General features: G+C 36.5%; 1 protein-coding gene across 1 annotated transcript in view; it reads right to left on the minus strand.

Annotated features, from left to right (window-relative positions):
* Window positions 1-17,397, minus strand: part of LOC130071350 (zinc transporter ZIP11) — a 178,440-nt gene extending 161,043 nt beyond the window's left edge. Inside the window, exons 1-3 of the mRNA XM_056236092.1 lie at window positions 17,304-17,397; window positions 16,463-16,575; window positions 11,232-11,270 (exon numbers count right to left, since the gene is read on the minus strand). Of these exons, the coding sequence (XP_056092067.1) occupies window positions 11,232-11,270; window positions 16,463-16,570 (147 nt within the window). The 5' untranslated portion in view covers window positions 16,571-16,575; window positions 17,304-17,397. The remainder of the gene's footprint in view (window positions 1-11,231; window positions 11,271-16,462; window positions 16,576-17,303) is intronic.
* Between the last annotated feature and the right edge of the window lie 340 nt (window positions 17,398-17,737).

The following is a 17,737-nucleotide window of genomic DNA, read 5'->3' on the forward strand; positions in this document are numbered from 1 at the left end:
CCTGTATTCCCTATAGCAGCCAAAGCAGCACTTTACGTTTATTGTTATTATTATTATTATTATTATTATTATTGTATTGTGGAAAACCTCAATTTCCTGCTCCATTTGACATCTGTTTTGTTCCCTTTGAGGGCAAAGCAGTTATTAACATCAGGGGTGAAACACGCAGGTTAATCGAGGACTTCTTCTATAATGACAATCTATTCTCCGTCACTATAATGAACTCATCTGAGCTGCGCATTTCAGGTCAATTAAACTCTGAGGTTCTGACACCTCTAAATGGTGTGCTATTTATTTTCGTTTTGGAAGGGGGTCATTATTTCATTTTCTTGTGCACCTCTTTCCCCCCCAGAGGAAATGCTTCGAATAAGAACAAGACGGCATAATAACGTCGAGTGTCTAGACATGTTCCCGAACAAAGACGAACATACCTGCTCAGTTAATGGCTCATTACGGGCGCTGTGATTGCACAGGGCTTCAGAGGCCTATTGACTGACTGACGAAACACAACTAGAAGACAAACAGGCAATCTCAGGACCCGAGCAATGATGCACGGCTGTCCTTCAGAGATAAAGGTGAACCTTGTGCTTTCAGTTAAAGGGCTCGTGAATTGAGAAATCAAAAAAAAAAAATCTTGATCTTTTGACATATAAGAGGTCATCGTACTTTCAAAATATCCTGCAAGTTTTGTTAATCCATAAATAGCTTTTATTGAAACCAAGCTCGTTTCGGATTTTTTTTTTCTCAGTATGATGTCATAGTGCGACCAACTGCCTACTTCTACATCATCGGCTCTGTGGCCCCGCCCACATATTTACGCATAATGCCTAGAAGTAAATACGAGAAATAGGATTACTCCAGTAACAAAACGATAGATGTTTTGAAATGCCAAGTTGTGGAAAAAACAGTGCATTCCCTTCCTTGTGATCCTAACATTAAAAAAAAAAAAAAAACTTTTTTTTTATTATTATTATTATTCCAGTAAGACACTACATTTAGATGCCAAAGCAACTTTTTTAATTTTCATTTACTTTAAGAAGAAGCACTAAAATTATTACCTGGAAATAAATAAAGACTAAAGCTGAAATAAAAAGTACAAAATGTTTTTAAAAAAAATTGGGGGGAGAAAATTACATGAACTATGAAACTAAATTAAAATAGAAACTGAAAATATAAAATAAATGCCAATTAAAAATATTAATACAAACTATAATGGCATTAAATAACACTGAACTTATTTTTAACAAAAAAATATATAAATCAAGGTAAAAAAAGGTCCAAAAATGCACAACTTCTCCTTATCTGTAAAACAAAGTTGTTTAAAATTTCTTTTCTTTGTTCACATCTGTGTATTTGTCTATTTGTATTAAACTCACAGCCGCTACTAAAAGCACTTTTAGTTGATTGTTGTACTGCGGTCCAATTACGAAGCTACAGCTAAAACCTATTATCTTTCTGCAGCTGAAGGAAAATATAATCCTCTTGAAAACCCCATTTCTATGTTGTAAAATGGAGGAAAACTCATTAATTACCCTGCCCTCAGGTTGAGATTCTTCCTTTCCTCATCTTAAAGCACCATCAATAAAATGCGCTGTTTGCTGCAGCCACACATGCACACACACACTAACATCACGCACACACACACAGTTGAGCCGCTCGCCCAATGTGTGTGTGTGTGTGTGTGTGTGTGTGTGTCTCTCTCTCTGTTATTTTCAGATATTTTTTAATCTTGGACCTCTGTGTTGCCAGCAGAAATATTTCAGCACTGCACTAGTGTCCACACATCCATATTACATATATACATATATATTTACATATTAAAAAATATCTAACTTTAATCTAAATTAAAGTGGTCATATAATGCCATTTTTGTACAAGTTAATATGAATGTTTAGGGTCTAAATGAAAACTTTGTAATGTACTTTTATTAAAAATTCTCATTAGTATTTTAAGAAAACACTCATTTTACCTGGTCAAAAACAACTCTGTTTTCAGCACGCCGTTTCAGTGCATATGCCTTTAAATAATAATGAGCTTCGCTGACTCCGCCCCTCTGTTCTGCGGGCGTTTCGACACAGCGCACGTGAAGTGTTTCCTTGACAACAGTTGAGGGTATATTTTGGAGAATGGCAGCGGGAGTTTCTGAGGACACCACATCTGTGCAACCGTATCAATTTGAACCGGAGTCGCACCCGGAACAAGATGACGGCCCGAAGAAGTTCGACAATTAAGGCTCAAACGTTTCAGAATGGTTGGTTAACGTAATGGCACTTTGATCTATTTTTGTATGCACTGGCAGGGTAACGGTAGAGAAGTGAGATACGAACGCTGTGTGTTTTCTGATGTATAGGTTAGTTCATTGACAGATTGACGTTACAACTAATGGTCATGAAAAACTTTTATTCGCGATTTGCAACGATTAATATAACGTTAAAGGTTAATAAAACGTTACACTCACTTCTTCTGGAGGTGCAGCAGGAACACGAATAGTTAGTGCCGATTCTTTTTCCAGGAGCAGCTTCTTAGCAAAACCAGCTTTATACTGACCCTCGTTTATAAAGCAGTCTGGTGTGTGAAATGATTCGCGCAAACATGAGAGCATTGACGTTGCTCGTGGGGAATATTCCCTTCAAAAACAAACTCAGCCACTGCGTCTTCAGCGGTTCGGATTCAGGAACATTAAAATGACTGTGTTCGTTATTACACCCAAGAACAGAACACCACAATCGCTTAGACGCCATTCTGCTCCAGCGTATCAACAATGGCGGACTATGATGATGACCGCTCGCTCAGGGCGGGGCTGTGTTGAAACGCTGCTGTCAATCAACAATCGTGGGAGGGGCTTCCGTTTTATTGACGTCACAAAAACGAACGGCTCGATTTGAGGCAGGGGAAAACATATAAGGAGATTAAAACAAAAACACTGGATGGATTTTTATCATTATATGATGGTTGTAAAAAATAAAATGCCATTTTTACGGTAAAATACCGGCAGCTGTGGTTGCCAGAACTTTACCGTCAAAAATATGGTACAAACGTTATTGGTTTTACAGACTTAACTTAAAATTTACAGTAATAAACCGTATTTCATTATCTGATATAATGTTAATTTTCCAACCTATTTATGTATTAATATCTGTTTTGTACCATTGTATTACACTGACTACCAACATTCATCACAGCAGTGAAGAAAGTCACATGATAAATCAAAGCTCATCACAAGCTGCACTTCCACGAAGAAGTTAGTACTAATATAGAAGCTGCACAGTTTCATTCACACAAACACTAAACAGCATCATGGTAACACATGAAATTTTAAAAATGCAATAAACATTAATTTAACAACATTAAATGTAACATAAAACTCTAATGTACATAACTGATAAGAAAAGATCTAAGAAAACTAAGAAGAAACAGTTATTTCAACAAAAATAAATCAAATGTGAAGTGTCACGCAGGGAATTGTGGGAATGTCAAATTACGGTTTTTCACTGTAAATTATACAATGAGTTGTTCTTTTTCACTTTCAAAAACTGTAAATTTAACGGTATTTTACAGTAAAATTACATTAAATGTACCATTAGATCTATCACAGTTATTTACCGTATATAGTAAGGAAACTTTCTGTTAACCAATTAACAGTTTTTCAATGTAGCATTTTTACAGTCTTTTACCGTTAAAATCACGATCATTTTTTACAGTGTGTGTACAGGCACTGCCAACACACATTTCAGTACAATCAACTTGTAAAAGTGCATGTACCATTATATGACCCCTTTAAAATGCAAAAAAACACAAACTATTACATTAGTTTAGATTCAGCTTCACAGTCATTGTGCAGAGTACAATACAAAGCCAATACAGAATATAATACAAAGTTACATTTACAGTAGAGACAATCAACTAGAGCGACCTGTTTTTTCTTCAAAAGACAATTATAATTTAAATTACATCTGCCAGTTTTGCACTGTATACACTATATAAGCATGTAATCTAATAATCCTTTACAATTTGTGTGACTTCAACCATTTAAAAATCACCAGAGAAAACTTAATTGGAAGTTTAAGTATGCAGGTTAAGCTAAAAAAAAAAAAAAAAAAAATTATATATATATACTGTATATATCTGCAAGCAGCAATTAACGGGGTGCAAGCCTTAAGGCCTTCAAGCGTGTGCGTAAAAAACTATTGTTTAATTAAAGCTGCAGTCCGCAGTTTTTCCTCTGTCGCCATCTCTGTTGGAAATCTGCAATTGCAGTCATTCGCAGAATTATTAACTTTACGTGAGTTGTGCCTCGGCGCGGCACAGCGCGGATGAACACAGTGTTTGAGGAGAGTGTGTGTGTCAGTCACCGCCGGTGTGGATACTGGCATTCAGAATCACAGATTATTCTTTTTGGAAGTATGACCAACTTAAGAATTTTCACCGGAAAATGTAATCTGAACAAGTAAGAAACATCCACTTTTGTTCTGGTTCTGACATTGCAGTAAATCGCGCTGATTAAATCTAACGATCGCTTATCATATCACGCAAAACCGTGCGAATTATACTTTGTTCTCAAATTGTTAATCTTAACAACGTATTGCGTGACTACATGTAATGCCCTTCAGATATGTATCCTTGTTTTCGCATGGGCCGTTTGCAGTCTCTTTTGTTCTGTAGCCACTCCGAAGTACGAACGAAGTCTTTTGTATTTTACAGCGGGTGAGTTTCCATTTGTCGCTGGTGATCGTCGTTTGAACCTTACTGGATCCGCCATCAAATTAATAAGTTTGATTATATCAAGTGCTGTGAGAAAAGGCTATAAATCTCCTCCTCCAGCATCCTCACACTCATAGCCTACTAGCCGAGACTCTTCTTTATGTGTACAGATGTGTGTGTACAGATGTGTGTGTACAGATGTGTGTGTACAGATGTGACGTAATGACGCAAAGACATGCTGGAAATCCACCAGTACCACTGGAATTAAAAACATTATTACAAGCTTCCCGTTTTGAGTCGAGCTACGGCAAGCAGAGTTTTGAACACTGGCTGGTTATATATTTTCTCAAAAAATGATTTTGGATAATTTTTAACCCAAAAAAGCTACGGACTGCAGCTGTAAGCAAACCTTTAACCACGTAGATCATAGATGGAAATTGAGCCATTTACAGCCAAACCAGGCCATTTACTAAGGAAATATATGTTTTAAAGCTTTTTATCAGTTATCGTTATTCTATCATATGGTATGAATGTCTTGGGCGTGTGTGTGCGAAACATTACATTAAACTGTCAGGTGGTTGGTTTTGACATTGGCTGTCATGAGGCCATTATAACATTTTAATGACAAATTCAATGTGTACCACTGTAGTTGAGGTCAAGAAAAATATTCATGATACAGTTATAATGCCTCATGACAGCCAATGTCAAAGCCAACCACCTGACAGTTTAATGTAATGTTAACCCATAAAGCTAAGTGGTTTGTTAAGTTTGATAATTAATCTGCTATGTCATGTTTATGACATATTTATGACAATTTATGTTGTCTTGTTAATGTCAAGTTGTCATGACCAAGACAGGTTATGATGTATTGGTTTATGTCAAGTTGTCATAACAAAGACATCTCAAACAATTTCATATTTGCATTCAAAATGTCATAATTGAGTGAATGACACTTAATGACAGTTGTCATAAACATGCATAAAACCATGTGTCATGTCATGATTATGAAGGTGTTATGTCAGTCTTATGCACACCCCTTCAAATAAAGTATTACCTGTTTTTCTTTCATTGTATAACACAACCAACTTGCCAGTCGCCGCAACTTTTTACGCGACCACAGACCAAGCCGAGTTTATCTCAATCCGTTCAAGAGGGATAGCCGTTTTAGTAAAAGTGGCCACGCCTACTTTTAACGTTTTGGTGTCCCATCGCAGACATTAATAAAAATTTCGACCTTTTTAGAATATTTCTGCAATGGTTTGGTTCCAATCGGGCGAAAAACCTCGGACTAGTTCGCAATAGTCGTTTTTTTATTTTTTTTTATCCATAATACCTGAAAATTACGCCACGAGTGACGATCGAATCAGTGACATGCATTTTGTTTGTCTTGAGCCAAGAACTCCATCAATATAAGACATTGAGCGATCGGTTTAGGAGTCATGACTCATTACATACTTTGGATCACTGTAGCGCCACCATCAGGCCGAGGATGTGCACTACCATCCCTCAAAGTTTCAACTCTCTACGGCTTACGGTGTTGGTCTGCCCGATCACTTAGGGGGTCATGATAAAATCATTGATTGGTTTCCGCGCTACGTGCATTTTATAGACATTTAGTAATTACAGCAATTAAACTGAATGAATAAAATGAAATGTATGAATTGAAATAAGCACTGAAATCAGATTTAAGATCCAAATTGGCCATTAACGTTTTTATTACCAATTTAACCGTAATTGAATTCCTTCTTCTCCTCTCAGTCTGAGCTCTAACACACACACACACACACACACACACACACACACAGTATTTATCCAACACTTCAAGCCATCCCATCCCAGGCTCTTCTCTGAACTCATCGGTCCGGTATTGATTTGTAATCGGGCTCAGTGACGGGGATGGAGAGCATTAGACCGCATTTAAATTCTACATTCTGTATAATTAAATCTACCCGCCTTCCCTCAGAGGTGCTCGATACGCAGCTGATGATTACATATGGGAGGCGCATTTCAAGTTACAACTATACTTTTTTATTTCAAAGTGAACACCTAATACAGACCTACACAACACTGAATCTGTCAGGGGGGAAAAACCAGGAAGTCTACTATACACACACACACACACACACACACACACACGCCTTCAGTATCTTTCACAGCACTCAATAATTATCAGTGCATCGCTTTCAAGCATCTCCAGCATTTTTACTTTTAACCTTTAAATCTTTCACACGTTCTAATAGACCATGAGCCTTACTTATAAACGTACATGAAAGGATCCTATGTGAACGTAAGCAAATTTCTGAACACATCCAAATACTCAAAAAAGTATTTATAGTACTTATACATCGGTGTATGAATGAGTGAGTGAATGGGTGAATGTGAGGCAAAAATGTAAAGCGCTTTGGTGGTGAAAGTGCTATATAAATGCAGTCCATTTACCATTAGTACTTATACATTCAGAAATCATTTTAATATGCTGATTTGCTGCTTAAGAAACATTTCTGATTATTATCAATGTTGAAAACAGTTGTGCTGCTTCATATATTTGTGGATTCTTTGAATAGAAAGTTCAAAAGAACAGCATTTATTTGAAATAGAAATCTTTGTAACATTATACATGTATTTACAGTCACTTAATTTCTTTAAAAAATATCTTATTTAAAAACTATATATGACAAACATACGAGCAGCATACTTTTTGTGCATGTTTTGTAAATTATTTCATATTTTTTCACAGATATTGGTTGTTATTTTGCTGTTTATTACTGTGAAGCTGCTTTGAAACTATCTGTATTGTATAAAGCGCTATAAATAAAGGTAACTTGACCTAAACCGGCAAAATAACACACTCAGCAAAATATTGTCTAATTATCATTATTAACACATTCATAGAAAACATTAAGATATCATTTATGAGATATCAATATCACACACCCTGATGAGGTAATAATGAGGATGCAAATAGACACATTTTTTCTAAACATCTGGAGGAAAAAGTGGACATAAAACAGGCCAGGGAAAATGGTGGTATGAACCAAAAATGTTCTGGTGCAAGAAACCTCAATTACACTATAAGTGGACCTTATAATGAAAAAACGATTGTAATGCTTTTAAAAGTCGACTCTTTTGTCAGTGTTGTGGCATAGCAGTGGGTTCGGGTTCAGGTTCAAGTCTGGACTGCTTTACATCACTCACGCTCCCTAATTACTTTGTCACTCTACACTTTCTGTCTAAAAAGGCAAAAGCACTGACAGACACACACACACACACACACACACACACACCGACTGCTACTTCCAGAAATTACAGCCATTAATCTTCAGTGACAAACAAAGACTACACAGAACAAATGCTTCCTCTAAACACATTAATTTCTGGTGACGACTATTGTTGAAAACATGGTTATAATTGACCACACAAATCAGACTAACAGCCCCTCGGCGTTTCTTAAAGCCCCTAACAGCCTGTCCAGATGCCTTCACCCTCCCATATCTTCACCATAGAAAGAGAGAGGATGACCTCAGGAGTATTTGCTATTGGCATTGTCATGATGCCAGATGCTGTGGTGTATCTAACAGGAACACAGTTGCTTGAGGCAAAGCAAGACCACAAAACTAAAGGACTATATGGACAACAGCAGACCTCAGAAGAGGAGGAGGATGATGATGATGATGATGATGATGATGATGATGATGATGATGATGATGATGATGATGATGATGATGATGATGATGATGATGATGATGATGATGATGATGATGATGATGATGATGATGATGATGATGATGATGGAGTCTGTCGTGCTCACAAGCACGAGCCTTCAGCTAATCTTCCAGTCAATTCTGTAAACCAAATTAAAAAGTTTCGGACGGACGGACGTGATGCGATACAACAATAGATGGATGGATGTGTGGTTGGATAGGATGGATGGATGCACGATTGGATTGGATTGGACGGACGGACGGACGGACGATTGGATTGGATGGACAGATGGATGGATGGATGTGTGGTTGGATAGGATGGATGGATGGACGATTGGATTGGATGGACGGATGGATGGATGGATGGATGGACGATTGGATTGGATTGGATGGACAGATGGATGGATGGACGGACGATTGGATTGGATGGACAGATGGATGGATGGATGGATGTGTGGTTGGATAGGATGGATGGACGGACGATTGGATTGGATGGATGGATGGATGGATGGATGGACGATTGGATTGGATGGATGGATGGACGATTGGATGGATGGATGGATGGATGTGTGGTTGGATAATTGGATTGGATGGATGGATGGACGATTGGATTGGATGGATGGATGGATGGATGGACGGATGGACGGATGGACGATTGGATGGATGTGTGGTTGGATAATTGGATTGGATGGATGGATGGATGGATGGACGATTGGATTGGATGGATGGATGGACGGACGGACGGACGGACGGATGGATGGATGTGTGGATGGATAAGATGGACAATTGGATTGGATGGACGGATGGATGGATGGATGGATGGATGGACGGATGGACGGACGATTGGATTGGATTGAATGGATGGACGGACGGACGGACGGACGGATGGATGGATGTGTGGATGGATAAGATGGACAATTGGATTGGATGGACGGATGGATGGATGGATGGATGGACGGATGGACGGACGATTGGATTGGATTGAATGGACGGATGGATGGATGTGTGGTTGGATAGGATGGATGGGTGGACGATTGGATTGGATGGACGGATGGATGGATGGATGGACGATTGGATTGGATGGACGGATGGACGGATGGATGGATGGATGGATGGATGGATGGACGATTGGATTGGATGGACGGATGGACGGATGGACGGATGGACGGATGGATGGATGGATGGATGGATGGACGATTGGATTGAATGGATGGACGGATGGACGGATGGATGGATGGATGGATGGATGGATGGATGGACGATTGGATTGGATGGACGGATGGACGGATGGATGGATGGATGGATGGATGGACGATTGGATTGGATGGACGGATGGACGGATGGATGGATGGATGGATGGACGGATGGATGGATGGACGGATGGATGGATGGATGGATGGACGGACAGAATGATAGATGGACGGATGGACGGACGGTATTTTGCTGCTTAAAGGTCCCGTTCTTCGCGATTCCATTTTTCAAACTCTAATTAGTGTGTAATGCTGCTGTTAGAGCATAAATAATACCTGTAAAATTATAAAGCTCAAAGTTCAATGCCTAGCGAGATATCCCCTTTCAAAGCATACAGCGAACGGCCGGTTTGGACCACATCCCTCTACTTCCTTTTTTAATGACGTAACTAGAACAGCTTTTTGACTAATCTCCGCCCACAGGAATACACAAAAAAGGGGGCGTGGTCTTGTTGCGCTCCCACGGAGAAGAAGCACTTCAGCTGCGCATGCATCTCCAATTTATGGTAAGAGGCGTGACCTTTCCGGGGAACGTGCGATAAGCTGCTGTCCAGTCACAACACAGGACCCGCTGGCACAATCAGAACTCGTTACGTGTTTCTGAAGGAGGGACTTCATAGAACAAGGAAGTCATCGGGCCGTTTTTTGGACAGTGAAAACAGCGGCATACAGATAAGTAAATTGTGTGAAAACATGAACACATGTTATATTGCACACTGTAAACACAATCAAAGCTTCGAAAAAACATGAAGAACGGGACCTTTAATATTTTTGTGGAAACCGTAAAACCAGTTTTTTCAGGATTATTTGATGAACAGAAAGTTCTATGAACGACAGATAAACGAAGTAGGATTCTTTCTCTATTATAAAGGTCTTTATTGTTACTTTTGATCAATTTAATGATGTTAGTAACAATTTCCTACAATAAATTCTCATCCAGTATTGTAGATCAATATGCGATTTAAAAGACAAACAGTCGTCAAGTACAATCATATCTAAAGGTTGAAACAATCTCAATCTCTGCAACAGATTTAATAAGAGAAAAAAACTACACAAGACTGCATTTAAACTAAAGATTGAGCATCATTACAGTTCTCATTATGTCTTGAACGTGCATGCAGAAAATAAACATTTATTCACTTTATTAGTTTACTGGATTTTAAATTACAATCTACAAACCATGCATATTTAATGTCAAGGAAATTATATTTTTCATTTTCAATGCAAGATAATTTTCCACAGTCCTTCAGGCGAGCACAAAGGATGAATTGTGAAACAAGAGTTCTGCAAACCTGATGTTGCATTAGATATTCAGGATAATCAAAACCAGACAGTGTAATTAACTCTGGGTCACAGATAAATAACATCTATTCTTTTCTAAGCCTCACTGACAGTTTCCCTGCGCAGAAGAGAAGAAAACATGCCCTGCCTGCCCTTACCAACGGATGTCAAATATCTGTTTTATTTAAAGAGATGTGTGATGGTGACACCAAAAGAATTGATGGCAAAAAGGTGAAGAAATGACGGACACATAAAGCAAAGAATGAAAGTAAAAAAATAGGGTTTGCGGGTCTCTTACCCCTGCCGCAAATCCCAGACTGCCGTCCAAGATCCGCTTCTGAGAGGAGGACAGAAAAAGATACATTGTAAAAAAAAAATTTTTTTTAAAGTTTACAGTAAAGAAGCAGCAGCTGTAGTCGCCACAACTTTACCGTAAAAAAAAAATGGTTAAAAAAAATTCTTCAAACAAGGTGGTGATGAGAGAGACATGATGAATGAAGTTCATCAGAAGCAGCTTTTCACAAGCTGAGGTAAATACTAATATATATTTCACTTCCAAAAACTGTACATTTAACAGTAGTTTACTGTAAAATACAATTACATGAAATGTCCCATGTGATCGATTACAGTTTTCACTGTAAGTACTAGCAAGGTAACTTTTTTATAGTAGCATTTGTACAGTTTTTTACTGTTAAAATTACAATATTTCTTGTAAACAAAACTCAAATCATCACATTAGCACAGTTTGATTCAATGCTTTGACTCACACTAAAAATAAAAAGTCGTCGTTTATTTTTAACTATAGCGCATTAAAATATACCGATATAAGCAGCTTCACAGTAATAAACAGGGAAAAAACTGAATCATTGATGAAAACTTAATCAAATAAGAGTGTTAGTTTTAAATAATAATATAATTATTATATTAAAATTATATTAATATTTTGAATTATCTTTTATTTTTAGTTTTCATGTTTAATTTGTATTAATTTCGTTTTGTGCTTTAGTAATTTTTTGTGTTTTTTTTTTAAATATTGCTATTTAGGTTTAATTTATTGTTATTTCAGTTTTAGTTTGACTTTTTCCAGTTAATAATTTTAGTGCTTTAATTTGAATTTATTTCAGTTTATTGCCAAGGCAACATTTCTCTGCTGAGTTTTTCAACTGATATTTATATTTTAATTCATTTCCACTTAATTTCAATTAACAGAAATAGTCTTAGTTAACAACAATAACACTGATTTAGATTTACTCAGCCTACACTCGCTTAAAAAAAATTAAGCCTTTTTTAAATTGAACTGAATAAAAAAATACAACTTTTGATTGAATAACTGAACAATCCTTAATCAGTTATTCAATTAAAATACATAAGGATTATTCAATTCAATTAGGTGGAATTTAACTATTACTTCAATTGTGTAAATCTAAAAAAAAAAAATGCTTAAAAATATTTTTTACTAAAATTAAAACTAAAATTACCCTAGTGAAAAATAAACACACAAAAATGTGTTTGAAATACATTTATTTCATGCTAAGTATACTACAAATACATTTACATATTTATGTACTTAATAAAAATACCCTGCAATTGTACTTTTGATCTACTAAATTGATATACTTAAAATCTGCTAAATTGGAACAATTAATTTTGTACTTAATGCACTTTATTTATCTGGAAATAGTCCAACTAAAGATAAACTTAAGTATATTTGATTGTGTAACTATTGCAAGTATACTTCAGATACACTTTAAATATCTAGCATGTAATGGCTGATATTATACAGAGATACTATTAGTGATAATTATTGATTATTATTACACATTTTAGGCTTAATATTAAGAAATGTGCATTGTGCAATAAAGAAGTACTCCAAATAAAGTATAATTACAATATTTACATCATTAAGTCTCAGGTTATATGCCAGTAAAAATGTTAATGAGTTTGTACTATACTTAGTATGAAATAAATGTTGTTCTTTTTTCACTAAGGTGGATAAAAGTCATCAGTACATTATTCAAAATACCTTTTTCTGTGTTCAACGAAAACAAGAAAGCCATTCCCCAGACAGCAACATAGTGTCGGCCCACAAAACATGTTGTTTCAACACGTATCAGATGTGGGCCGACACTACAGTGCTTAGCATAAGTGAACACACCCATGCTAAAGTTAACTAAAAAGAGGAATAAAAAATCATTTTTTGGAAATTGATCTTAATTCCTTAATTAAAAAAAATTAGGAAAAATCCAACCTTTAAGGACACCAATTTTCTTTATGAATGAATAATGTATCGTGAATAAATAAATGTTCTTCCTTAAAATACAGGGGGCATAAGTCAGGACACCCCTGTGTTAAACTCCCATAGAGGGGCAGATTTTTATTTTTAAAGGCCAGTTATTTCATGGATCCGGGACACTATGCGTCCTGATAAAGTTCCCTCGGCCTCTGGGATTAAAATATCCCCACTTCATCACACACCCTTCACCACACCTAGAGATCGGCATGGGGTCCTTTCCATAAGATCATCTCTCAATGCAAATCAAACCAGCTATAGGCTAACTGAAATAAAACCATGCCGATCTCTAGGTATGTGATGAAGTGGGGATATTTTAATTCCAAAGTTAACTTTAGCATGGGTGTGTTCACTTATGATAAGCACTGTATGTTGCTGTCTGGGTCAGAATCAGATTGACATTTCTGTCATCATATGCTCTAGGGCTGGGGGAAAAAAATCGATTTTTCGATTAATCGTTTTTAAAAAGGTGGTCGATTCAAAATGGATTCTCAATGGCCACAAATCGATTTTTTCCATATTCAGGGCTCGCTGTGCTGCGTCTTGTGTCTCTCTGCACAAGGCAAGCGTCAAGCGTTGATACACACTCGTGTTTAGGAGTCATGACATGGCGGAATATTCACTTGCACAATCGAGCCAGCATTGCATCATAACTAACGTTTATCATTTTCAAGTCTTTTTAAGTTTTACCAGTTTAAACATTCAAGCATTTTTAAACTATTCAGTGCTCGCGCGCTCTCGTGCACATACAGTAAATCCGCTTCACAAACAGCTCGCCAGTAACGAAAGTTCTTTTTCGTGGATTATATCGCTTTAACAGTTAAAAACACGCAAAATGATGTCAAAACTCTGGTCTTGGTGAGTAACCTCGTAAAGACAGTCGGTTATGTCTTAAATAAGCATAAAAAGCTTGTGACAGACAGTGTTGGGCAGTAACGCGTTACTAGTAACGCGTTACTGTAACGCAGTTACTTTTGACAGTAACTAATACTGTAACGCATTACTTTTTAAATAAAGTAACTCCGTTATCGTTACCATATGGTGCGTTGTCCGTTACTTTTTTAAATTAATTAGTTGCTGGAGCGGCTGAGAAGTGTGCGCTGTCATTACACAGTACGAGATCACTGAAGAGACTGCTAGCATTATACAGAGCGAGAGGACACATAAACTCACTGGCTGAGTTGTTTACGTTAACACGTGAGGCAGCGCGAGCACGGAGATTACAAGCTGCACGGAGAGCGCTGAGCACTTCAGATGCGCATTTAAAACACAGACAGCGAAACGGTATGAATACAGAACACTAAAGTACACATTGCCATATCATTATAAAGTAATATTTTGTCTAGATGCTGCATCAACTGAGAAAGAACAGAAGCTTGCCGTCGAGTCTGAGAGGAATAACATTAGTAACGGCTAACTTACCTCAAGCGATTAAAGCAATGTGACCAAAACACACGCAGACCTGACCCAGATGTTTTATGTCGCAATTGTTACCATCTATTTGCATTAGTTTATATCCAGCTGGTCACTGTTATGCATTCATTAGCCGGCAAAGTTGTATTTTTAAAGCTGACGTGATTGCTTACATTGATATGTTCATGCAGCGACATCAAGTTTCCTAATCAAGTGTTCTAAAATTTAAGCAAATAAAGTGAAAGACTATACATGTAATATATAGGTCTACATTTATGTAATTTTAATGCTCTGGCCTTTGCAGATATTTAAATATGGCCATCTTCTATAAGCTTGAATCATATAAAATGGTAACACTTTACAATGAGATTACAATTTTAGCATTAAATATGGTTAATAAATGTTGTAGAAGTATCATTCATTGTTAGTTTTTTAATTTCAACATTTACTTAATACATTTGAAATTGAGTTTAAATTGTTATTGTATCTGTTATTACCTTAGTTAATTAGCCTACTATGAACTAACAAGAATGATCAAGGTACAATTGTATTGCTCAAATATTCATTCATGCAGTAAAAACGTATTACTGTCAGCTGCATGAACATATCAATGTTGAGAAAGCAAACACATCACTAGCTTTACACATGCTTGTTTTGTTATTTATTTCAGAAATCCTTGTGATATATTCAGTTTGTGCTGGTCTGACTTAAATAAAATAGTGTTTAAAAATTACTTTCTGTTTAAGTCAGTTTTGTGTTTGTATAGACCATAACGCATAAAAGGGCATTAATGGGAACATTAAAGAACTTTCTTTAAAAAAGTAACTAAAAAGTTACTTTTCACAGTAACGCATTACTTTTTGGTGCAAGTAATCAACAAAGTAATTGAGTTACTTTTTGAATGAAGTAACTAGTAACTGTAACTAGTTACTATTTCTTAGTAACTAGCACAACACTGGTGACAGACAGTATAATGAAACAGTAATGGATCCGTGCACTAGCTCTTAAAGTGAACGCAGCCATATGTGTCTGTCATTAATTTTGTTGTCAAAACAACATAATATAGCATTAATTGTAAGGAATCAGAATTAATAGCCAATGTATTTAATTCAGTCAGGACTAAAAGACTATCCAGTGTTATTTTACATTGGATTACTTTATTCAGTTTCTGTAGTATTTCTGACCTACCCAAAAACTTTTCTTTTTATGTCTCTTTATTTGTGTCTTTATTCTATTGTATTTATTTGTGCTACTTTTTTCAATTTAACTCAAATATTGAAATCAAGCTTCCATGTGTTGCATAAACTCTTAACAAAAAAAATTACCCCATTGTAAAAACAAACATTTAGGTGAGATCAATGTAAAAAAAAAAAAATGTCTAAAAAGTGATAACTGATATTTATTTATCGATCTATCTTAAACATAAAATAACCTGATCCTGTTTGATCAAAGGCATGTGACTGTTCTGACTTGTCCAATTTTCAGCATCAATTTTGCATCTTGCATCAAAATCCTGTCTATTCATTGTATGCATTTAGTGTGTGAATGCATTTAGTGTGTGAACCTAAAATAAAAAGAGTTTTATATACAGGTTTGTGGCTCTTAATTTCTTTGTATTATTTAACCACTTGTAAACTTATGTCCACTGTTCTTTTTTATAAATATAGGATTTGTATTACATCTATATTTATTATAGTCGAATCGAGAATCGAATCAGGAATCGAAAATCGAATCGAATTAGAACATCTGAATCGATACCCAGCCCTAATGCTCATGTCGTTCTCATTTTTTAAATGAAAGCTTGTTTCTTCAGAGACCCGGCTCACCTGTCTGCCGGAGAACACGAAGACCAGAGCGGCTCCAGCTGCCGTGAGCCCCCAGGTGAACAGGGTCCCCAGCAGGGCCTGAACCACAGGACTGAAGCCTGGAAGCATGACGCCTGAGCAAACGAAAAACAGACAAGAGACGCAGATGCGGTTTAGACATCACAGAGTTGGGTGTGAACCAAATCCTGTTTATCCAGGATTCCTGTAAGCACTGGAGATTAAAACAAGCCCCAACTCTAACTATTTGCAAGTAGAATTAACGTTCACTTAATGACAAGCTCAGTGACACAATTGTGTGGTTATAATTACAATAAATATGGTAACATTTTATTTTTGTGTCCTTGTTATGCATGTTACATGTAGTACTAACTATAAATTATGCATAATTACATGCAACTAAACCAAACCTAACCCTATAGTACGTACATTACAAATATTACTCAGCACTTAAATGTAGAATTACACTGTAACACGGACCTCTTAAAATAAAGTGTAAGCAATACAATATCTAGACTAGTGTCAGATGTGTAAACAGACTGTTTCTGAGTGAGCACAGCACCTGTCATTATGCTCAAATCAACACCAAAGCATCGAAACAACTGATATTTTATTGAATAACTGTTAAAACAACTATTAAACAATCTAGTGATATGATAAAGTGAGTGCAGTGCCGAATAAAGTTTATCTGCTACAGACCATCGTGAACTTCTGCTGCATTTAAACATTCAAACATTTCAAAAACGGAAAATAAACGCAGCTACAGCCGATTTTTGGTTAGTTTTCATTCATTCTTTGACATTTTTACCTCAGCATAGACTATTTGTTATTGAATAGTACTTACTGTATACAGGCACCAAGTGAGCCGCTTCACTTCCTGCTTCCCTGTACACGTGTCTGTGTTACGGCATAAGCCCCGCCCCCCTCGAGCTCCTATTGGGTAATTCACACGCTGCGGAGTTTTAAAGTGGCCACGTCAGCTGTGTTCCACATGTCATCGGATGAGGTTTGCATAGTTTGCAGAGATAGCTGTTCATTTATCTTGGCACTGTCCTTATGTGTCTTTTTTTTTTTTTGGCAAAATGTACTTGACTCATTGTTGGAAATGTTGATGGAAATCTGACATTATTGTGGAAAGATGTTCTACTTGTATTGTTGTAAACTCCAAAGAGAAACAACCCCGCATTTATTGTATTATTATTTTTATTTTGATGGCTAAATTTCACATTCATGAATGCAAATTTTCAGTGGAAAAAACATGTTTTATTGCATTTAAAA

The sequence above is a fragment of the Rhinichthys klamathensis genome, unplaced genomic scaffold (assembly GCF_029890125.1).
Source record: "Rhinichthys klamathensis goyatoka isolate OS25496 unplaced genomic scaffold, OSU_Roscu_1.1 h1tg000438l_1, whole genome shotgun sequence".
Lineage (NCBI taxonomy): Eukaryota > Metazoa > Chordata > Actinopteri > Cypriniformes > Leuciscidae > Rhinichthys > Rhinichthys klamathensis.